This window comes from Castor canadensis, chromosome 16, assembly GCF_047511655.1.
Source record: "Castor canadensis chromosome 16, mCasCan1.hap1v2, whole genome shotgun sequence".
In the NCBI taxonomy this organism is placed as follows: Eukaryota; Metazoa; Chordata; class Mammalia; order Rodentia; family Castoridae; genus Castor; species Castor canadensis.
In genome coordinates, this window is record NC_133401.1 from 56,491,322 (window position 1) to 56,515,223 (window position 23,902).

The following is a 23,902-nucleotide window of genomic DNA, read 5'->3' on the forward strand; positions in this document are numbered from 1 at the left end:
CACCTCTCCTATTGCCCCGGAAGTACTCTCTGAGCTCGGGGGCGGGGCGCGCCTGCCTGACAACACATCCGGGTCATGCATCTGCTCGGGCGGAAGGAACCCGGCTCCGGTTCGGTGAGTGAGGGCTTGGAAGCGGTATCCTCAAGGGAGGTGCTGAGGGTGCTGAACGCTGGTCAGTAGTTAGTGAGTCGGGGCCGGATGTGAAGGAGGTTGGGATAGCTGCCCTCGTTTTGAAGTGAGCTTATGAGTTTGGTCATTGATTGAACATTTAGTAAGCCAAATACCCGCTAGCGCTGTCCTCGCGCCCTGCTCACAAGTCACTGCATTTTGGTGGACGAAGTAGACCATATGCAAGTTAACAAAGCCGGATTACCTGAGATGGTAGTTGAGTGCTTTGAAGAAATTTGCACAGATAAGGGAACGGAACGAAGCAAGGGAGCAATAAACCTTATAAAGATCTGGAGTACGGCATTCCAGGCAGAGGCACTAAATAGCCAATTCAAAGGCCCGAAAGTGGGAACAGACTTAGCAGTGAAGGAAAAGAAAAAGGCCCCTGCAGCTAGAGGATACAAGCAAGATACGAAGGGAGAGAGATGAGGCCAGAGACTTGGGCTCCGAGTTTTACCAGGCCTATGAGCCAAGGTAATGAATTTGACTTTCACATGAAACTCAGTGGGAAACGACTGAAGGTTTCTAAACTGTGGAAATGCATGAAACCCAGACTGACATAGCCACAAAGGCATTAAAGACAACCTTATTGGGAGATGTGAAAATTTGAATCGTACAGAGGTAAAGGGTTGGGATAGAGCTAGTGGTAGAGCACTTGCTTAGCGTGTGCAAGGCCCTCGATTTGATTCTCAGCACCGCAAAAAAAAAAAAAAAAAGGATCCAGGTGTTCCTTCTTCATTCAGTGCTTTCAGAAATAACAATTGCCATTTTCTAAAACCCTTTAAGAAATTTTCCTTTGCTTTTGATGGTAATTTTCTAAATTTAGGTGCATTAGTATCACCAGGGGGCTTGTTAAACAATGCTTATTCCAAAAAATAAATTGTATTTAAAAAGCATAAAATGGATAATTACCTCCGTTTTCCTGCTGTAATAGAAAAATGTATAGAATTGGGGGCTTAGGTATTTTGGTAAATTTGACTATCTTAATTATATCTTTAGCATATAATAATTGCAGCAGTTGTCAAACTTTTTGGTCTTAGAATTCCTTCACACTTTTTAAAACTGAGAACTTCAAAGAGTTTCTGTTTATGTGGGCTATCAATATTTGCATTTTGGAAATCAAAAGTTAATTTAAATAGTTAATTTACTTTAAAATAATAAACTCATTGCATGACAACCAGCATTTTGATAAATATTTTCCAAAATAAAAGTACTGAAAATGGAAATGTTTACATTTTCACAAATCTCTTTAATGTCTGTCTTAATAGAATACAGCTAGATTCACATTTCTCCTGAATTCTCAAGTATCACTTATCATGTAGGCTCTAGAAAATTGCACCATGTATTAGAATGACAAAAGTCTCAGAGTCACCTAGAAGTCCCTGCAGCACGTTGGAGAATTGCTGAACTGCGGTGTTGTCATTCCAGTCTCTCTATTGATAGTTTCCAGAGCCTAAAAATCTGTAAAGTTATTAAGAAACTTGTAGCAGACACCTTTCTGACTATCAAATTGATGAGTATCTGAGCTCAAAATGTTGAGCTCTTGCCCCAGGCTGTGGTCCTTTGCCATGGATGTGAGAAGACTATCATTTTAAGGCTCTCATTCATAAACTTACAGGCTTCCAAACAGATAACTCAAGTCTTAAAATAGAGTACTCTCAGTATTCTAGGGACTGACAGAGGAAAGAAATTCATCCAAAACAAAAATGGTAGGGGTGAAAGTTAAGATGAGTTTAACTCTCAATAAGATGAAGTTCAGAGTTGTATGGTATAGAGCATGTAGAATTTCCACAGGAAGGTATTGATGGGAAGGACAAAAAGTTTTAGGCAAAAGGAGCAACTAGAACCAGAACTTTAAAGTGAAAGCTATTTAGAGAAAAAGAGAGAGAAACAAACATAATTGAGGCTTTGTGTCAAGGCAGGAAAGATTTGTAGGATTTACACAAAGAAAGGCTGATAATGATGATCAGCCTCCATATGAGAAAACTAGACCACATCAGGCCTAATAAGTGATAGAAGTGCAACCGAAGACCGTATCAAACTAAATCCCATACATTACTTCAGCAAGCAATTTTTGCAACATATGCTGCTATGCTTCTTGCTCTACCACCTAAATCTCTTCATGAAGAATTACGGATGCTAGACTGGAATTTTAAGCTTATCTCATAGATTGTTTTAAATTTTCTTGACTTACTTGGATTTGTATTTAGGACTACTGCCTCTGAAAGGCAGTGTTTGGATATATCAAAGCAGGTAAGATTGGAGTTAGATCCATTTATCATGGATAGTGTGGTACCCAGATAGAATGAAAGGACTATAACCTAGGGCAGGGACAGTAGAACTTAAGTGAAAAACATCTTGAATGTGAAATAATAACCTCATCATGTGTTTATAATTTACACAACATCATGTATCTATAATTAGATGGATATCTGATCCTTAAGACTGCCCTGGGAGGTAGTTAACTGTTACTAACTTCATTCAACAGGCATAAAGGCTAAGGCCATTTGAACCCAGGTTTCACCCAGGGGTAGGGCCCGCTACTCTAACAGCAATGCCTATATTCTTAACCACTAAGCCTATAGTCCTATAATTTTGGCATTACAAAACTGGATATGGCTATCATCCAAGCTATGCATACGCTGGACAAATAGATCTGAGGTGGAAGTGATGAATTATTTTAGATATACTGAATGAATGAACCAGATGTTTCAGGCTATAGGAACTTCATGACGTCTAATACCTGGTTAGCAGTATCTATGACAAAAAGGATAAACGTCATAGGTATAATGGAAGTATCCCTGGGTTTAAAGCGAAGCTCCAATAAATAACAAAAATGTTTCTCTGGGTGCCAGAAAATATATTGAAATTTGAGCTGATACTGGCCAAATGCTGGTATGAGGTATGTGGTAACTTCAAGATACTACTAGAGGCATGAGGGCTATTTTAATTAGAAACTTGCAGGTAAGTGGCCCTCAAAATGGTGGTTTCTGTTTGAATATTACTTTTTGTGTGTTATAGAGCTCTATAATAATTCTTAAGTGTAAGCATAGTTTGCAAAGGGTAGAGTAGTGCTAACAATCTGCTCTTCATTTGCTTTTCCTTCTTGCCAATTCAGAATGCTACTTTGTCAGCTTGTGTGCTGGTTTGTAGGAACTCCTTCATTCTTCAAGTGTGACAGTATAGGCACAGAAGAGCGGATGAGCTGTAAATACAGCTTGGAGCACATTTAATTATGGGAAATGAAACATTAATATCTCAGGATAATTGGAGAAAAAAATACCATCTGGGTGTCAGTGTTTTTCTCCTTTTGTGTTATCTCAGAACTATTTCTGCAAACAGCAGTTTCCTCCGCCAAGTTAATATTGAGCCACCAGAACGGAAATCAGCAACATTACTTCTTTATTTACTTATGTTGAGAATTGGAACTGAATAGAAATATTTCTTCTCAGAAGTTGGCAGGAACAGCAGCAAGGCAATCTGTTAAGGATGACAGCCACAGTCTCTTTTCTTTCTCTTTTAAAATAATAGAGTCTATTCAGAATGATTTTCTAGAGTAAAATCATCTATATTTCTGATTATTCATGATCCTAGCAGAGCTTACATTTTACATACTAAAAAGATGAAAAAGGGGTTGGATTTAACAAATATCATCACACTTATCTGTTACATTCTTATTAATACTGAAGAAAGGTAATACAAAATTCTACCAAGTAACTTCACCCACAAGCACAGGATAGCCATATGGGAAGGTGGCATTTGATTTTCCCTTTTGAACTCTCTGTTTTCCAGCTTAAGTGCCAACTACTGCATTGAGAATAGAAGGCATAAAATTATGGGAAGCTTAAAAGTGGATTGCATTCCTAAACTTCATAAATTCCTCCTTGTCTTTTGCCTTCACAACACAGTTATGCCTCTCTTCAGTCCTTCCCTCACACTGTCTTTTATGTAGTTTGCTGTTTCTGCCCCCACCTCCAAACTAGTTTGTAAATTCCTGAGTGGGATAGTGTCTAGCTCACTTGATCATTGCTTGCAGCACCGGGTACTTCATCTTTTATATGATGGTTCCCTGATTTAACAAATCAGGCTAGAATAGTCATAGTCATTCAGTCCTATCAGTGCTACTGAGGAGGAAAACAAAAAAAAAAAGGAATGATCATAATGGATGCAGTTTTTTTTTTTTTTTGCAAGCAGCAGAAACCCATTCAAACTGACTTAAGTAAAAGGAGATTTAGTATGTGGAAATAAGTTAAGGGTATCCCAGTCACAGAGACAATTTGTACCCTCACTCTCCCCTCTGTTTCTGTCACCTTGAACACACACCTTTGCCAGTGTTTTCTCCAGCTGCTCAGTAGCCTCTTCTGTGCAAATGGGTTGTGTCTCTTACTCCAATCAGAAGTCTTTGTGTTCAGGATGCCAAACGTATGAGTATGAAGTGTCAAGTATTCACTAGACAGATAAGGCTATATTATCAGACCTGTTTCTCTCTTGGCTTGAAATCAGTACCAGGCTGCTTCTGCCAGCTTTGGCCTAAGAGCAAGACAGTCATAATGCTTTTCTAGGCCCAGTCTCATTTCATTTCATTTCTGTGAACTTCTAGTAGAGGTAAATGGCTAGGACTGTATAGAACAGGAACCACAAATGTGACTATATGGGCCATTTGTTTTCCACACTCCAGTGTATAAGGAGAATAGAGGTGGATGGCGAGAACTGCCTGGTGGCCGCAGTCATGACTCAGTTACTTTTGCACAGAGCCTAATCTTTTTTCTACTATCTAACCATTTCCCCATTTGCTTCCTTATTTGCATATTCAGTCTTCATTTTTGTGGTTTTAGTTTTGAATAAAAATGTTTATTTCTCTTTTTCAAAAATTGCTGATAGAGTCAGGAAGTTGCATTCTGTCAGAAGTCAGAGCAGTATGTATGAGCCTCTCTTCCCCCTTGCCTCTCTCTCCCTCATTTCTTTTCTCTCCTCTTACCACTCTCCCTTCTCCATCCCTGTTTTCCCTTCTCTCAACTTCTCCTTGTATGTAGCCCAAACCTGACTGCCTCAACCCACTTCTCTTCCTCAAACCACAGGTGGCTTAATTCTAAATGCCAAGCATAAAGATTCTGATTAGCTTAATTAGCTAATGAATTGGCTTTCTCCTGGACCCAAGAAGGTAGAGGCAGGGCAGGACTGAAAAAGGGAGCCACAGACTAAGTATATCACAGGGAAGGCTCTCTACCACAAACTCAGGACACATATAACATCATGGTTGGGATCCAAGCTCCGTTTGCCATGCCTTTTTAATCCATATTATTGCAAAATATTTATTTGCAATGAGAAGGAAAATGTGAAGCTTAAGTTAAAAATTGAAACTGCTTAGTGGTGTCCCTCCCCTGCCTCACAAACACACACACAAGATTTTTAAATGGCTGTATGGTATACTGAGTAAAAGTGCATCCTAGCTGACCACTGGTGGTTCACACCTGTAATCCTACCTCCTTGGGAGGCAAAGATCAGGAGGATCATGGTTCAAAGTCAGCCCAGGCAAATAGTCCATGAAACCCTATCTCAAAAACACCCAACTCCAAAAAGGGCTGGTGGAGTGGCTCAAGTGATAGAGCACCTGCCTAACAAGCTTGAGGCCCCAAGTTCAAGCCCCCGTACCTCCAGAAAACAAAAAACGTACTTCATAATGATTTAACTACCAGGTGTCTATTTTAGCCAATATCTGAAAGAACTGTCAATAATGATAGCAACTATAGCATATTCAGTGATTACTATTGCTAGACTGTATTTCATTTAGATTTCACAATATCCTGTAAGAATAAGTGCTATTATTTTTCCCACTTTAAAGATGAAAGCACTGAGGCATAGAGATTAAGTCACTTGTAAAAGTTACAGGGCTGGTTAGAATCAGAATCATAATTCCAATCCAGGAAATCTGGCTCCAAAGTCTGTACTCTGAAACTCTGTGCTGCCCTCACTTTATTGGGTGATAGGCTTTCAGTTTACACTGTGCCAGAGTAAACTAAATCCAGAATGGAATATGAGTGATTATTTCTCACTTACTGGAAGTGTTCAAGCAGTGGAGTATCATTAGAGGAAAAGAGGAACTATGTTAGTTGTCTACAGATGTCAGTCTACCTCAGAATTACCTAAGGAACTAATTAAAGCCACAAGTTCTAAGGACAAAACCCACAGGTTCGTACTCACTAGATCTGGAGTGGGACCCAGGAATCTATATTTTTAGCAAGCTCCCTCAGTAACTGTGATATACGACCTGGTTTGGAATCTCTGGATTTGTTGATCTTTTATTCCCACCATTGTCTTGTAGGACAAGATAATAAATGGAGACGTTAGGGGTTGGGAGTCAGTTTGAAGAAGACTGTTACAGTCTTTTGAGATTGTTAATATTGGCTGTTTTTTGTCTCAGAGAATGTAAGTGCTAGTAAACATATGGTAAAGTAATTACGATCCCTATTGCATAGCATTCAATTTATAAAGATCCATCACATACTTTATCAAGTTTAAGCCTGTCTCCATCAAATATTTATTGAGTATGTGCTAGTTATGACAATAAAACATACAGTTCCTGTGCACAGAGCAGCATGTACCAGAACCAGATGAGTAGTATAGGTGATGAGGTCAGTCAGAGATGCTATCCTGTATCTAGGTAGGCAATGGTACCTTGTAGAAGGGAGAGCTGGGCCTTGAAAGAAGGCTCAGGGAAGGTGCATAAAAAAGTCCCTTGTAGCAGTAATGCTGTGCCAAGCCTTCTGTTTGTTTCTCTTCCCCCACTCCCTAACCCTTGGTACTGGGGATTGAACCCAGGGCCTTGCCCATCAAGTGCTCTACCACTGAGCTACACCTCCAGCCTGAAGTATGAGGACACTGCCCAGCAGCCCTCTCATGTGGAGGCTGCTCATTGCCCCAATGCTATGAGATCTCAGAGCAAGGAGGATGAGTATTTCCTCTTATTTCCATGCTATATTCTCCTATACTAGCTGCCTTGATCCTGGAGGACATGACCGTCCCCACAGATGAGCTTTCCTTCTAAGTCATTCAGTTCTTGAACAAGTATCTCCTTTACCTACTTCAGTCACTACAGTTCTCAAAATCCATCTCTGATTTCACCATTAGAATCAGGAATCAAACCCAGCATTGCCTGCCTACCTGAATTTGGTAATGAGACCTACTGGTCAGGAACACAACTCCTAGTTCTTTTTCCTGAACGCCTCCTGACCAGTGTCCCATCTGCTTTCTCTTTCTCCTGCTCGCTATCTGGAGCATGCCTACTCTTAATTCTTGTTTAACCCTCAGGTCTGCTGCACACCTCACTTTCTCAGGGAGACTTCTGCAGTGAGTTTAGCTCTCTGGGTTGGATCCTCCTGTAGTATCCTGTATTGCCCTGTGGGTGGCATTGAACATGGCTTGTATATATTTAATTAGTGTCTCTATCCTCTGCCAGACTGAGCTTGTGAAGGCTTGAGATTGTATCTGTAGGACAGTAGGTGGGCACACAGTGAGTACTTAGTTGATACTATCAAATAAATGAAAATGTGTATCTCTACTCAAACCCAGTACAGGGAAAGGTGGGAAGATGATAGCAGGATATGAAGTGAGGTAGTATTAGAATACACTGGAGTCAGAGAATTTTTGTTTGATTTGGTTTGGGTTTCCCTACAAAGAGAGCAGGCCTCCAGCTCTACCTTAAGCAGTACTTCCGAAAGTTAGTAATATCACTTTGTCTTCATTGTGCTTATGACAAGTTGAAGTAAAGGAAGAACATAAACAGTAATAATTTGGTACCTTGCTAAGAAAAAAAAATCATGACAGTAAAAGGAATGAATGAAGTTTGGAAAATGCTGACTTGGATGAAGCCATGGGAACTCCTTATCAAAATCCTGATGAAAACCTGGAGCACTTTTTCAGCATACTTGCAGTGCATTATCATTGAGAACCATTGAGGAAAACCTGGAGCACTTTTTCACATGCTTCGAGTCCATTTTACCATTGAGAACCATTCGTCTAGAATCAAGGACAAAATCCTATCCACTAGTTGTTAGACATTTTATAGTGAAAAAGAATTTAGGAACATACATTATCAAGCCCCTATCACAGTGCCTGGTTTATGGTAAATGTTTTTTGTTTCTCCTTATTGCCCCTTCTTATAAGAAAAAAACCAGCTTTTAATTCAGATTTTTACTAATTTCTAGCATAATCCTAATGAGCAAGTCACTGTAAAGTTTACAACTTAGATTAAATAATTTATTTGATCCCCTCCAGTGCCCAAATCTGTTTCCTTCAGTGTTGTTTTGGTAAGGTTTTTGGACAAAGTAGAAGTAAACACGTGATTTTTTGTTTTACTCTAAATAATCTATCCTTAAATTTTAAAGATTTAGAAGATTTTTTATTGTCATTATTCAACCATCCTTTCAAGGTCTAATGAAAATTAAATGACATTTAAAACTTCTTGTAATTCAGACTTTGAGGAGTTTAATGACAAAATACAATGATCCATTGCTTTTATGTCCTATGACCAAGCAGCCTTCATGTGAGTATAAAGAGCATAAATGGCATTTCCAAAACTAATTATTGTGGAAATAATAATAAGCTTTACAAGAAGCTTATTAGAAGTATAAATTGAAACTTTTCTTTGAGACTCAGTGATTTGAGAGGAATCAAATTAGCAGGAATGCTATAATTATAAACAGACTCTTAGACTGGGTTTTTTTCTTTTTCTTTTTTTTTCTGCTTTTCATTTATGATATTTTGTTCTTTTAAACTTGTCTGATCTATAGTTTTATATTTGCATTTCTGCCAACCACATACTTATGATATAAGGTATTCCATTAGCTAATTTTACTAGACTTTGAACTAGAAATTTAGTATTCTTATATACTGTTAAAATACACTGTATTTTGACTCTTTAATTTTGAAGAAACTACTAATGAGAAGTTCTTTTGTCTAACATTTTTGCCCAAGAAGTAGGTTCTATAGCCTGAGAAGTTCAGTATCTCTGTTTATACAGTTAGCGCAGTTTTCTTTCTAATATTGAGACAAAAGTCCATCTCAAGCATCCCTGCATTATTTATATTTAATATATGTATATACTCAGATTAAGCAGATTTTGAACTCTATGGTTGTGATTATGATGTGCCAGTTGATTTACATTATTGATATAACAAGTGGTAGTTGTGCAGGTTGAAATAAAAGATCATCAAGCTAAACATTTTAGCCTTTGTTACATAGAATTTGTCAGAGTGAAATAGAATCATAGCATTTCAGAACTAGAAGGGCCCTTAGAGATTATCTTACCCAGTTTCTCATTTGACAGATGAGAAGCAGAAGCCCAGAGAGAATGCTTCTTGCCAAGGTCATACCACTAGTTAGTAGCAAAGCTAGGACAGAATCTAGGCCTGCTGTTTCCCAATTCAGTGCTGCTTCTACCATTCCTGTGTGAGATTTTTAGGTGGTGTTCTCTAATCATTCCCTGATGTGAGCACCAATTATTTAATCAACTTTATATATATTCATTTCTAGAACATACAGCCTTACCCCATTATGAGTCTCAGTTGGTTAAACTTTATATTTGCCTTTCTTTTAGATTGGTCTCCATTCATCTCTTTAATCTTGAAGACTTCAAAATATATTTGGATCTACCACCTTTTTTTTTTTTTAAAGAACTTCTCTACCAAGCAATAAGTCATCCACTGTGTTCTTGTTATAGCATAGCTCCTTTTGAGTTTTCCAAGTCTAAACAAGATTTTCTTTCATTTTCCCATGAAGCCACATTATTGCTTATTCATCTTAGTGGTAACTGTTACTGTGCCAGCTGCTTTTGATTTGGAGGATGTGGACTTCAACCAAATGGCCCCACCAGAAGCAAATCGCAGTTCTTACAATGCATCATTTCTCCCAAGCTTTGAGCTCTCAGCAGGTTCCCATTCAGGTGATGATGTCATCATAGCCAAAGAGGGAACTAGTGTTTCAATTGAATGCCTTCTCACAGTTGGTCACTATGAAGATGTTCGTTGGTACAACTCAAAAGGACAACAACTCGATGGTGGAGACAAAGGTAATTATGTCAGGTTGTAATTAATTAAGATTACTCATTCTTCTTGGTTTTATAACATATTTAGCAAGAACTCTCAAAGATGAGATACCATGGTGAATAAAATCTTTTGAAAGGTCTAGAGTGTTATACCTATCAAAAGGAACAAAGTAATTATAATTATTTAACTAGAAGAGAAAATAAATAATAGTTATAAATTTAAAAGGTATTCATATGACGATAGCAAGTTATTTTCCTTCTTTGTAAGTTGGATTCCTTCTTCATTGAAGGTCAGCTAAATGGAAGCTACTACATTCAGCTGTGCAGCCAGTGCATTGTACATTTCCAGTAGTATCATTTACCTCGATGGTAATGTGAATACTACAGTACTGCAGTATAGAGGCCCTATGTGAGTACATGAAGAAGAGTTTTGGCTATACAAGAAAACAAAAGTGTATTGTTCTGAAGTAAGTTACTATAAATGTTAGAGGAAATCTAGGACTTTTTTTCCAAGACAGGGCCAGTCTGACCTACATAGCAAGTTCCAGGCCAGCCTAGGATATCTATATATAGCAAGACCCTATCTCAAAAAGAAAATAAAGTTTAAAATTTGAGAATAAAATGAGTTATGTCATCTCTTAGTATCCTAAGGGATTGGTTCCAGGACACCGCCCCGCCCCCCCCCCCACAATAACATAATCTGCAGTTACTTAAATAAAATGTAGTATTTGTATATAACCTATGCATATCCTCCCAGATATTTTAACAACCTCTACATTACTTATAATACTAACAAAGTATAAATGTTATGCAAATAGTTACATTATCTTAATTAACAAAAAAAAGTTTGCACATGTTCAGATGCAATTGTTTTCCTGAATACTTTCACTTAAGTATTCACTTTGAATCCAAGGATGTGGGGACACTGAATAAATGTATGCCTAAAACTTTGAGTCCCTCTGAGAATTAGAAGGGGAGTATGTTCTGTAAGCCCTTCCAGCTCATTGTTTTTATTCTATACTTTAATTTACCTGAAAATAGGAAACTTTCTCTTCTTTTTTTTTATTTCTGTCTTAAAAATTACACAAACATACTGATAATTCAACCAGTGTTTACTTTTTTATCTTATTCTGCTATTTGTGGACCTGTAAACACACATTTTCATTCATATTACTGTTCTTTAACCAGTATTCTGTACAAAGATCTTTGTGACAAATACTTGAATTGCAAAGTACCTCAAATAGAAATTACCATGAAAGCCAGGACATGAAGATTAAATTCTAGGATGCGTGTACACACTAAACTTTCAGAAAAAGGTTACCTTATTTTTCTGCTAGAAAATGAACCTAACCTCTTGAAATATGAAGGATATTGGTGATGATTATTTACATTAGGATAGAAAATAAAAAAGGAGGCAAGTTTTCATTTATTTATTTTCTGTTTATTAATGTTTCCTTTGAGGATTGGGGGGTATGGCTCAGCTACTAAAAATAAGTAGCACGCTTGTCTAGCATGTGTGAGACCCTGGGTTTGATCTCCAGCACAGCAATACTAAAAAACAGAAACAAATATCAAATATATATATATAAATATATATATTTATAAATATAAATGTATATTTATAAATATGTAAATATATATACATACATATATATATATTTTACACAGCGGTTGATGCCCATAATCCTTGCTACTTGGGAGGCTGAGATCAGGAGGATCAAGAATTGAGGTCCAAGGCCAGCCTGAGCAAGTAGTTGGCAAGAGCCTATCTCCAAAATAACCAGAACAAAATGGGTTAGAGGTGTGGCTCAAGCAGTGGAGTGTCTGCTTTGCAAGTGTAAAGCCCTGAGTTCAAACCCCAGTCCCACCAAAAAAAAAAAGTTACGTGTGCATGTATACATATATACTAACCACTTGAACCTTCTGCCTCCTACAGACTAAATAAGTGATCACTATGGAATTAAAGTTAAGTTTTTTGGGGTGGGGGGTTTGGGGGTACTGGGGTCTTGAACTCAGGGCCTACACCTTGAGCCATTCTACCAGCCCTTTTTTGTGATGTGTTTTCTCGAGATAGGGTCTCATGAACTATTTTGCTCAGTCTGGCTTCCTACTGCGATCCTCCTGATCTCTGCCTCCTGAGTAGCTAGGATTACAGGCATGGGCCACCAGCACCTTGTGGGATTGAACAGTTTGAACTGTTAAAAAGAACAGAGTAGTCAGGCACTGGTGGCTCACACTTACAATCTTAGCTACTTGGGAGGCTAAGTTTGGGAGGATCAGGGTTTGAGGCCAGTCCAGGCCAAAAGTTCGTGAAACCCCCACATCTCAACCAATAGTGGCATGTGTCTGTCCCCCCAGCTATAGCAGGAAGCAAAAATAGGAGGATTGAGGTCCAAGCTGTCCTGGGCAAAAAAGTGAGACCCTATCTCCAAAATAACCAGAGTAAAAAGGGCTTAAGGCGTAGCTCAAGCTGTAGAGTACCTGCCTAGCAAACACAAAGCCCTGAGTTCAAACCCCAGTATTGAAAAAAATAAATAACAGAGAACAGAGTATTTTTAATTGGCTTATTAAAAATACAGTCCTATTCAATCAGAAGCTAAGAGTGGTGCCCAGAATGTATGTTTTGAACCTGATTATGACCTACCAAACTAGATTCCTCTGTAGTGGAAGAAGCACTCTCGGATTTGAATTATTCAGAGTGATCCTTATAGACTGGCTGCATAAACAAAAACAGCCAGTGGAATGGTAACTTCATTTTCCTGTTTCCCTTTACTTTGAAAACCACTAACATCTATCATTGATGCTTTCAATAGCAGCTCTGGAAAATTGTATTACATTTTATGAATCTCAAGTGAGAGGAGTTTAAAGAGCATGTCAGTCTAGTATAAGGTTCATAAATCTTGAGCAGTTATCAGCAAGTGAACTGGAGTTTAGATTGTAGTTTTAGTACAGTGGTTGATTAATGGAGTCTATGTATCTCATCATCCCTTAGATTCAAAGGGTATCCTTTTCATAGCTCCACGTTCATAGAACAGAAGCTTATAAGGTATTATCTATATTCATAGCTACATATGTTCTTTTTTTGCATAAGTGAAGTGATAAGTACTAAAAATAAAAATAACTATAGAATTTAGATCAGTTTTGATGATGGTAAAAAATGGGCACAAGGTAGAATGCTTACTGAGGTCTGTGCCCCTTAAATTATCCAGAACCATAGAACCTCAAAGCATTTCTGAAGATTGGGCACTCATGTGATACTTAACGAGCACCCACGCAGCTTCCCATGGCACATCACCTCTAGTCATTGGGGTGTACACCCACACCCCAAGCTAGCTTTGATGGTTAAAGCATGGGATTCTCTGGTAATTTACTACAAAGCCTGAAATTGTACAGGCAGAGCCAAGTTATTGAAGGATAGTGAATCATCATAGGTGTGCAATATACTTTGTTTTCTCATACACTTTTACACTTCGTGTACATGTTCCCTGAATGAAGATACCTCCATGTGTAGAAGAGAGGTAGCACATTTTAAGTTTAAAGTAGAAGCCTACACAAAATTTTAAGGGCATCTTATTCTCTTTGCCAAGCTGTTCATTTTGTTCATATCTCACCCTGACTTGTGAGATACATCTTTTGGCTTGTACTTTAGTTACTCTTGCTAGAAAATCAAAGTATCTTCATCACAAACGTTTCCTAACAAAATGCAGTTAACATGCAAAGCAGATTAGCTAGTTAATAATTGAACAAATGCATTAAATTGCTAAGTATGAAAAAAAAAAACCCTCTGTGTCTTCTTATGTAAGTTCATTATGAAAAGTGGGCAAGCACAGTTAAATGAAAAAAAAAAAGAGAGCTATCCCTCCAGTATATGAAAATGTGTAGATAGCAATGTGGTGCAGATACACACATGCATAAACGTTTCTGTAAAGGTTAGTCATGTAGATATGTTTGGACATACCTGTCTCCCTGAAAGACTCTTAAGTCCAACAGTAGAAAAAGGAAATGATGGCAAATATTAGTGTTAGAAAGGAAGATCTTGATTTTTTTTTTTTTTTTTTTTTTTAGTTCCAGGCTAATTGAGTTCTGGCTCTGGACATAACAATCTGGCCATTTTTTTTACATTATTTAAATAAATGAATCAAACTGATGAGTTAAAATGCTTTTATAAAGCAGTAGAATACTGATAAGGCAGTTCGCATACTTAATATTCATTATGCTGTAATTTTTTTCATTTCTGTTGAATTTATCAGGCGGAAAATGGTTGATTTCTGATAACTTCCTAAATATCACAAATGTAGCCTTTGATGACCGTGGGCTCTACACGTGTTTTGTCACCTCTCCAATTCGTGCCTCCTACTCTGTCACCCTACGTGTGACCTTCACCTCGGGAGACATGAGTGTCTACTACATGATTGTGTGCCTAATTGCCTTTACAATCACTCTGATCTTGAATGTCACACGGCTGTGCATGATGAGCAGCCATCTTCGCAAGACCGAGAAGGCCATCAATGAATTCTTCAGAACAGAAGGAGCTGAGAAACTTCAGAAGGCCTTTGAGATTGCAAAACGCATCCCCATCATCACCTCAGCCAAGACTCTGGAGCTCGCCAAAGTCACTCAATTTAAGACCATGGAGTTTGCTCGCTACATTGAAGAACTGGCAAGAAGCGTTCCTCTTCCACCTCTTATTCTAAACTGTCGGGCGTTTGTTGAGGAGATATTTGAGGCTGTGCGAGTAGATGACCCTGATGATATGGGAGAAAGAATTAAGGACAGACCTGCCTTGGATGCTCAAGGTAGCATCTATGTGATTAACCCAGACATGGGGCGGAGTAATTCACCAGGAGGAGATTCAGATGATGGTTCTCTGAATGAACAAGGCCAAGAGATAGCAGTTCAAGTGTCCGTCCACCTTCAGTCAGAAACCAAAAGTATTGATACAGATTCTCAAGACAGTAGTCATTTTAGCCCACCTGATGATACAGCATCCGCTGAATCCAGCCTTATCCACAAAGATGGGGCATATGAATACTGATATCAGTAAGCTAACCCAGTACCTATAAAAACAGCTCTCAGGAAAAGAACCTGGTTCTTAGAGGAAATAACATTTTTACCAAAAGATGACTGGGGTTTTTCCCTTGAATATTAAGCACAGAAGACAAACTGCTAAAATCTTTGTAAAAATGCAGCATTTTTCCTGATACTTCTCAGTCATTTTCCTTAGCTTGATTAAGTGTTGCATGTTAAGATTTAAAGGAGCCTGAGTGGTAAACATGACAGGAAGAATCCCATGATTTTCTTTCTGGTCACAGTTCTTACATTGGTCAGATACAACACTTCAGTTGAGCCCTGAGTTTTCCCATCTAATGATGAGGGATTTGCATTAGATGAGACCTAATGAAAATTAGATCAAATGCTAATTATTTCTAGCCCTATAAACTGTTACATTTAAACCATAAAAATCTTAAGCATATGTTTAAGAAAACCTTCCCCTGGACTTTTAATCCTTCATTTTGCAAAGGACCAAGCTGAGACTTTATTCTGTGATCTAGACATCTCCACCAATGCCATAGCATGCAGAGTGTAGAGATTTTTCCAGTGTTCTGTCATGAAGCTACCTGTACATTTACATGTACCAGGTTGAATCTTTTCAGTGTAGCCCATGACCATGTTATACAGATAGCAGAGAGTAAACTGCACAGTAGAAAACTACTTTCCATGAGTAAAGTGGTCCTTGTTGGAAGTAAATCCTGTCTTTTTAACTTACTGAGACATTATTTAGTTCACTGAGGCTGGCAGTGATTTCCCAACTTATCCCTTCAAGTGAGCAGTCTGTTCCCAAGTAAGAACAATGTCAAATCGTCTGTCTCTGGTAAATCATGGATTTGGATGTATCTTTTAAGAATTCCTTATGCTTTCCATTTTTAAAAGTACTGGACTCTACAAATGGGTTCTGTTTTTGGGATCCCGTTCTAGGATAAAGCTGAGAACTGCATATTCCTTTTTAGACCTCTTGTCAACACTGTTGCTCTCTGTAGTCTTCAATAAGGTGCTAAAGTTTGCATGCCTCTTTGTCTTGCTTGCTTTATTTATGTTTTATTGTTAGTGATTTTATTTTTGTGTACTTCAGATATATAATTTTGAGCCAGGGCTGCCTTTGTGGCATTTCTGGGAAGCACTTAACCTAAAATAAGATTAGATAATTGCTTTTGGTATATTACTGTATTAAAATACACACAGATAATCTAGACGTAAAGAAAAAGAAACATAACGGATGATGCCACCTGATTCAACTGTGTATAATAAACACTTAGGATGGCATTTCTTGCCTGGCTAAGATCTGATATAATAGAATTGTAAATACTCTTCAAAATAATTTCTTCAGCTACAGGAAGCTTGGTGCCGTATAATTTTAAGGACTTGGCAGTGAAACTCCATTTGATGCTTCACATTTCTTCATTTGGTTTCTGGTTATTGAAGCATTACATGAACTGGAGGCTCCTGAGGGGAATTTTCAGAGGAAGTTTTATCAGGATTTTAATTTAAAGTTTCAAACAGAGAAGATAAGAAATTCAAAGTGTAACCAGTAGAATTAGTGCCTCCCTTTGTCCAGGCTTATCAGAACTGATACATCTGCTGTGGACAGCATGAATGAATCAATGTGCAGCTTTATCAGATAGCATTATGGATAAGATGATAATGCTGCCTTTTCTGTCTCTCAGGCTGTTTCCATGGAAACCTCCAGAGCCAAACAAAAGCTACCAATCATTTAGCCAAAGCTTGCCTTGGCTCATAGACATGTATTTCTTCAAGGAAAACTGTTTTCATACATTTGGCTATGAGAGCAAGGGCTCTTGAACATATCCTTTTCCCTTCCCACAGTATTTCTTTTAAAATAATAAAAGTTTCTTAAATCCCTCATGCTTGGTAAGTCTTCTGAATATCCCTGTATTCCATTGCTGCCCTAATATAGCAGGTTTGGGATCATTTCCTAGAGTGGAACTTGTTATATTAAAGACTGGTTTATCCCTCATCCTCAGAAAGGATGTTAATAGACATATTTAATAATCAAAGTCCTGGGAAACAGAACTTTGGAAAAACATAAAATACTGAAAAAAAACCTGTACGTTTACACAATACTATGAAATTAAGTAAATGCTACTCCACTGTATCCTGGATATATTTTTTAGAAGCATAATGGTAAATGCCAGGCGTGTTGGTACATGCCTGTAATACCAGCACTAGAGTGGCAGGAGCAGGAGGATTGTGAGTTTGTGGCCAGACTGGGCCACATAGTGAGACCCTGTTTCCAAAAACCAAGGGTTGGGGAGGTAGCTCAGTGGTAGAGTACTTGCCTAACAAACACAAGGCTCTGATTTCGATCCTCAGAACCACCAAAAAAAACTATAATGGTGACCTTATCAGTGGCCAAAGTAACTGGTTTACGTGGAATCTTCCAGGTTTGGTGCCCTTAAATAAGTCAGCATTTAATAGGAGTTAGTATTACTTTGTAAAGCGAGTTTTCAAGAAAAAAAAAAATACTTAACATTTTCTTTATGAAATCAAGTATTCTTCATATGTAATAGTCTCATACTTTATAAAATCCTTGACCTTAAACTATAATCTAAAAGTCTTTTAACAGCAGCTGTGGTATAATTATCTTTTTTGTCTTGCCCAATTTTTTAATAAAAAATGTCTTTGACCAAGAAAATGTATTTAAAATAGTTCTGTCATCTCATTTGTAAATTTTGTATTGTCATATAATGAACCTTGTCCTTTTGAAATGAAATAGTAGTTTATACCCTACTAGTGTTTATAGGCCCTTTGGTAACTGCCTGTCCTCAAATTTGCATATTAGTTATGATGCCGTAATTCTTTCTCTTTTATTTATTTTTTTTTTTTGAGACAGCCTCACCATGCAGCCCAGGCTGGTCTTAAATTCAAGATCCTCCATTGTCACCTTCCCAAATGCCGGGATTACTGGCACGCATCACTGTGTCTGGCTTTAGGGTTTAATTCTTGAGTCAGGACCAGTGAGTATTTGTATTTCCTACCCACTCCCTTGATACCATTATCATCAGAACATCTAACCTGGAATGATTGTGAGAAGGCTCCTGGCTGCTGCTTTGCCTCCCTTAACACTGCATGCTGCTTTCCCTTCAGTCCTCCAACCTCAGTGAACCCTGTAGTCTAGTCCTTTACACCCTTCATGTGGTTTCACCCTAGATCAAATTTGATTGAGTCCCAGAGGGGCACAGGAGTACTATATGCTTCTTGTCTCAAGCCTAGCTCATCATGGTTCTGGCCTTGTCCCCATACACCAGCAGTTTTAACTCAAATGTATATAGTATTGCCCAACTCACCAGAAAGAAAATATAATCTTTTCTCATGTCAGCCAGGAATGTAGAAAATGCTCGGCCTTATGCAGAATTTCCTAGGTTCTCAGTAACACATTTCACAAAAGTAAATGAGTATTATTTAATATGATCCAGATGATGTTTAAATGTCAGCATTTTAATAAATAACTTGCATTATAATTTTGTTCTTTTTAAAGAAAAAAGTCACACTTAAATGCAATTTACTAAGTGTTCAATGGAGTGTATCTGATTTGTCTGAAATACTCTATGCAGTATATTCCATTTTTATGAATTTGATGAAATAGTACATTTGAAGTCCATTTTGTATTCCACCATGTCTACACACTTCAATATTACATTTATTTACTAAGCATCTGTGTGTTTTTGATGACAGGAGTCAGTGAGAAATACTCCATCCACAACAAGCCTCAGATAATAGACTATCCACCGTTGACCCAAACACTACAATTTCCCACTTTTTTTAACTTATCTCACATTATTCATTATGTGCAATTGTTCCCTTGATTCACATTGGCATTTTGGATAGAAATATATATTCTGTAACACAACTTCAGGTGAAACTTAAATGTCTGGCTCCATCTACTATTTTGAATTCTTTTTTTTGGTTGGGGGGGGTCGGTACTGGGGTTCGAACTCAGGCTCTTGTGCTTGCTAGACAGGCCCTCTACCACTTGAGCCACTCTGCCAGCCAATTTCCCACTTCTGAATAAAGCATTCTTGGCAAAGACAAGAGCTTCAGGAAAGGCCTAGGGATGAGTATTTAGTTCGTGTTTTGGAGAGAATGTTGGTGTATAAAATTTATCACGGGCTTTGGCAGCCAGAGAGGTAGCTCATAGAAGCAAGTATGCAGTCCCATAGGCATGAACATTGGTGATAGGAACTGAACATAGAAAAGGATAGGACCTTAGGAGAAAGGCAAAGGGAGCAGGTGGGAAGAGTAACTTGTGACAAATGCCACAGACTAAAATGCAAATCCAGCCCATGTTTTTCAATGACAAAAAAAAAAAATTACTAGACTTAGAGTCCATTGTAATCATGGACAAGTGACTCAACTTCTCTGGGCTTTGGTAAAATGGAGTTGATAATACCTAATTTGTAGCGTTAATATGAAGATTAGGAAACCACAACATGTAAGAAAGTACTGTTAGCTGTAAAGTGTTTTGTAGTGTAAGGGACTAGCAATGCAGCCATGTCCAACTGATCATTGATTGCATTTGCAGTCAACTAAAAATTCCTCCATACCTCTCTAAGAATTGTATTTGGTTCTATGCCATAGAAACCTGATTATGGCCAGGCATGGTGGCTCACACCTATAAATCCCAGCACTTGAGACTCTGAGGCAAGGAAGATCTCAAGTTCAAGGCCAGCCTGGGCTACATAGTGAGTTTGAAGAGTACCTGGGCTACTTAAGAGATCCTATCTCAAAGAAAAGAAAAACCCGACTATGATGGCTTACCAAAATAAATTTATTTTCTCAAGTGTACACGTAGGCAGTCCAAGGCTGATGGGAGAGCTCAAAGACTGGCATCAAGGACTTGGTTCCTTCTGCGTTCCTCTCTGCCTTTAGCATGACTCATTCTCATAATCACAAAGACTCCACAGTGATAGAAAGTGACAGAGTTCATCTCCAATCAGGTCAGAAAACACTCCAAAAGAGACAGAATGATGAGACAGACATTGAAAGATAAGAAGGAGGGGCATTCCATGCAGAAGAAAGAGTATGGCAAGGTTGACCTTAAGAAACAGAAGAAATAGGCCTGTGCAGTGGGAGAGAGGAGACAGAGAAGTAGGCAAGGGTCAAGAACATGGGTGGATTCAGAGTTCTTTTTGACTGGTCCCAGAAATGCATTTCAGAGGAAATACTAGAAATACCTAATTTGGAAGAAGATATTACATACTTTAGGGGAAATTTTTGATTATTTGATAGTACCAATCATTTTTTTCCTGAAGTCATCTGTAATTAAAAAACAATTCTGCTAATTTTCTTTAAGGAATTAAGCTCCTTTGGAGCCCCTTAAATTCCAGTCATATTCTTGAGATTTCATGTTTTTAATGGAACCTATTGATTTTATTTATATATATACACACACACACACACACACATATATATATATATATATGTAAATACACATATGTCACTCCATCTGCCTAGAGGATCTGTGGCTGCTGCCAGTGTGCTTATTCTTCCTGACAGTTGGGAATACTCTGCTTTGCCTCCCTCTTAACTGTGTGAAAATGAGGACTGGAGTGTCCTATGTGATAAATCAGCCCTCAAGGGTTTTTCTTCTGACAGAAGAGCCACCCCTGGGAAATAGTTTGTCCCTAAGCAGAAAGGAAGTGTGTCTGAGAGAATGTCACGGTGTGGTATAGCTTTGCATTGTGAATTTCATTGGTCCTTCTGAAACTGCAAGCAGGTAGTCCTTCCTGAAGCTATACTTCTCAGAGCCTCTTGTCCCCTTGAGCCCCAACGCAATCTGTATTCATTCAGTTTTTAACCAGATGGTGTACTCTGGACACACTACCAGGAGCAAAACCAGAGATGGTCTCTGCTCTTTTGGTACTTATACCTGTGAGAAGACAGAGCCAATTCAAACACTCCCATGGAAGTGGATAGTTAAAAACTGAGAAGTATGCTGAAGGAAGTGCTTCTGTGAGAGCCTGGATCAAAAGAACCTGATTTAATTTGGCGCTGGGAAAGAATTTCCTGAAAAGGTGATCCTTAAAGTAAGGTATTGCATGAAGGCTTATTATGTTACTTGCTCTGAACCAGGGACTATGGATTTAAGTCAGAGAACTTGCTTCAAAGGAATTTACAGACCCACTGAAAAAATAAGACATTCTTATAATAAACTATCTGAAAGAGACAATGCATCGTTAAGTGCCAAATGATTAGTACAAGAAAACAAAGGCAGAATGACTTAAAGATGAAAAGTGAGCAGAAAATGGGCAGTGCCATGTAGGCTGGGTGATATTGGAGCAGGACATGGAAAGATCATAGAACTCAGGAATCTTCCATGGTGCCCTGTTTGCTAAGCAGAAAAAAATCCAACTGCTTGACTCCAGGAACTCCCATCCTATCTTCCCAAGTTTATCTGTTGACCGTCCCCTTCATTCCTGTGGAACTATTGTAATGTATTCTCCTTTTATATTGCAGTTACTCTCTGCTTACCAGTTTGTGAGCAACTTGAGGAAATGGCATCACATGTTAGTCACCTATCTTTGTAGTCTCTTTCTTAGGATAATATCTTTCATATAGTTGCAATTATGTTGTTGCAATTAGTGGAACAGGAAGGGTAAAATTGCTATATGATATATGACCATGTCCATTGGTCAATGTAGGGATTAGGAACAAGGACTTGGAGGTGTGGCCACCTCTGGTCCAACAGCACTCACTTCCTTGGTGATATCACTCACCTCCAAGGTTTTAAATTCCATCTTCACAGTAGTGACTCCAAATGTAATTTGCAGTTCCCTTTCAGACCTGGGGATTTAACACCTCCCTACTTGGTAGCTCCAGTTGGCTAGACATCTGTAAATGGCATCTCCAAATTAATATGCCTAAAACAGAATTTGTTATTCTTTCTCCTGATTACAAAATATACACCAGTTTCTCTCCCTGTCATCCTCTGTCAGTAAAAAGCTCCACCCTCTACTCATTTGCTCCAGCCAAAAACCTGAATCATCCTTGACATGATAGAAGCAAGGATGCTTTATTCTCTGTGTCCAATAGATCAGGAAGATCCATTATCTCACCTTGAGAAAACATTTCACTCCATCCGTTACTTTTCCTCCATTGATACCATCCTAGTGTGAGACACTATCTTTACTCACCTGTACTATGTGATGTTCTTCACTGACCTCACTGCTTCTACACTGGTCCCCGTTCTCCACACTGCCACCACAATGAATTTTCGAAAGCATGTATCACATCATGTTACCCCTGCTTATAATCCACAGTGTTAACCCTCACTGGAAGAAAATTCTAGAAGAAATCCAGACTCTTTATCATTGCCTACAATGCCCCTGTATGATCTGGGCACATCTACCACCACCACTCTCCACCTCACTCTGCATTCCAGCCATCCTGGCCTCCTTGCTATTTCTGTTAACACACCAGGTCTGTTCCTACCTCACAAACCTTGGTCCTGCTTATCCCTCTGCCCAGAATAATGTTCTCCCAGATGGTGCCTTCACTAGTTTATTCTTGGCACTCAGATCTTAGCTCAGGTGTCACCATGTCAGGGAGGCTGCCATGACTGCTAAGGTAGCTGCTCCCAAGGCTGGGGTTAGGGTGAAGGTTATTTCACTCTATTTAACTCTATTTCTCTTTCATTTCATCATAGTGTTAGCCACTATTTAATATTTTTATTTGTTTGTTTACTTGTTAATTTTATAGTTTCCTCATCTAGAACATCAGCTCCATGAAAACCTTACCCATCTTATTTTCTAGTATATTCCCACCAATTAACCAGAGCCTGACACTATGTTTGCTGTCACTAAACATTTCTTGCATACTTGATGAAGTTGGATGGATGAATTGTGATTGTATGAACTCCAAAAACCATTTAGCATCTTTGCCTTGATTTATCTACTCACCTGATGAAGATAAAGATAATATACTACTTGGCTTTTCTAGAATACAAAGGAGGTAGTTAAGATAAATGAGAAGGCTGAAGGCTTTATAAATTATTATGAGAAAAGTACTGGACTCCGTGGGCTGGGAATCACTTGAAAGTGGCAATGACAAGCTAATGGAGAAAGAAATTCATTAGTTTTTCTTATTTGTGAACCTTCTGAGGACTGAGAGGGGGAAAAATAAAATGTGCCCATTTGCAATACAAAAATTCATAAATGCAGTTTACAATAAATGAAAATATGGTAACACTTTATCTGGCATCAGCAGTTGTTTTACTAAGGGTTGCATTTTTTCAGATAGTTAATATTCCCGTTGTAAGAAAAAATAGTTTTCAAATGAATTTCAGTGCTACCTTCTCTGATAGTATACAAAACAGAGCCCTTTTTTTTCCAATAACTTGGGTATATCATTATAAGCCTACATTATTATTTTTGGATATGGAATAGTGACAAGCTCTGAAATTATAGATGTGCACAATGTTAGACTTTGTGGGATCTCTTATGTGTATTATTATAAGCTTTTCTCTCTTCTCTCATTTATTTAATCAACAAGTATTTGTAAGGCATCCAGCACATACAGAGTGACTCCTGAGTGTTATACTCTGAGTGATAAATGAGATATATGTTGTCTCTGCCATCCTGGAGCCCAGAGTCTTTTAGAGGAAGATTTTCCATGATC

General features: G+C 38.2%; 2 protein-coding genes across 3 annotated transcripts in view; one reads left to right on the plus strand and one right to left on the minus strand.

The window, feature by feature from the left end:
• Positions 1–99, minus strand: part of Fam114a2 (family with sequence similarity 114 member A2) — a 39,865-nt gene extending 39,766 nt beyond the window's left edge. Inside the window, exon 1 of the mRNA XM_020181796.2 lies at positions 4–99. The gene's annotated coding sequence lies outside the window, so the exon portion shown is untranslated. The remainder of the gene's footprint in view (positions 1–3) is intronic.
• On the plus strand, positions 61–23,477 carry Mfap3 (microfibril associated protein 3). Of its 2 annotated transcripts, none has more exons than XM_020169517.2 (3): positions 61–114; positions 9,764–10,234; positions 14,461–23,477. In XM_020169517.2, the coding sequence occupies exons 2-3, from the start codon at positions 9,940–9,942 to the stop codon at positions 15,243–15,245; spliced, it is 1,080 nt and encodes a 359-aa protein (XP_020025106.1). In that variant the 5' UTR covers positions 61–114; positions 9,764–9,939; the 3' UTR covers positions 15,246–23,477. The 2 variants fall into 2 exon arrangements, with proteins under 2 accessions (XP_020025106.1, XP_073913159.1); XM_074057058.1 differs by lacking the exon at positions 61–114 and adding an exon at positions 141–642.
• The last annotated feature ends 425 nt before the right edge of the window (positions 23,478–23,902 follow it).

Bases quoted from the DNA above. Each gene is read 5' to 3' on its own strand.
- Mfap3 (XM_020169517.2), top strand. From the start codon at position 9,940: ATGAAGCCACATTATTGCTTATTCATCTTAGTGGTAACTGTTACTGTG. The intron at 10,235-14,460 runs GTAATTATGTCA...TGAATTTATCAG, and splicing joins ACTCGATGGTGGAGACAAAG to GCGGAAAATGGTTGATTTCT.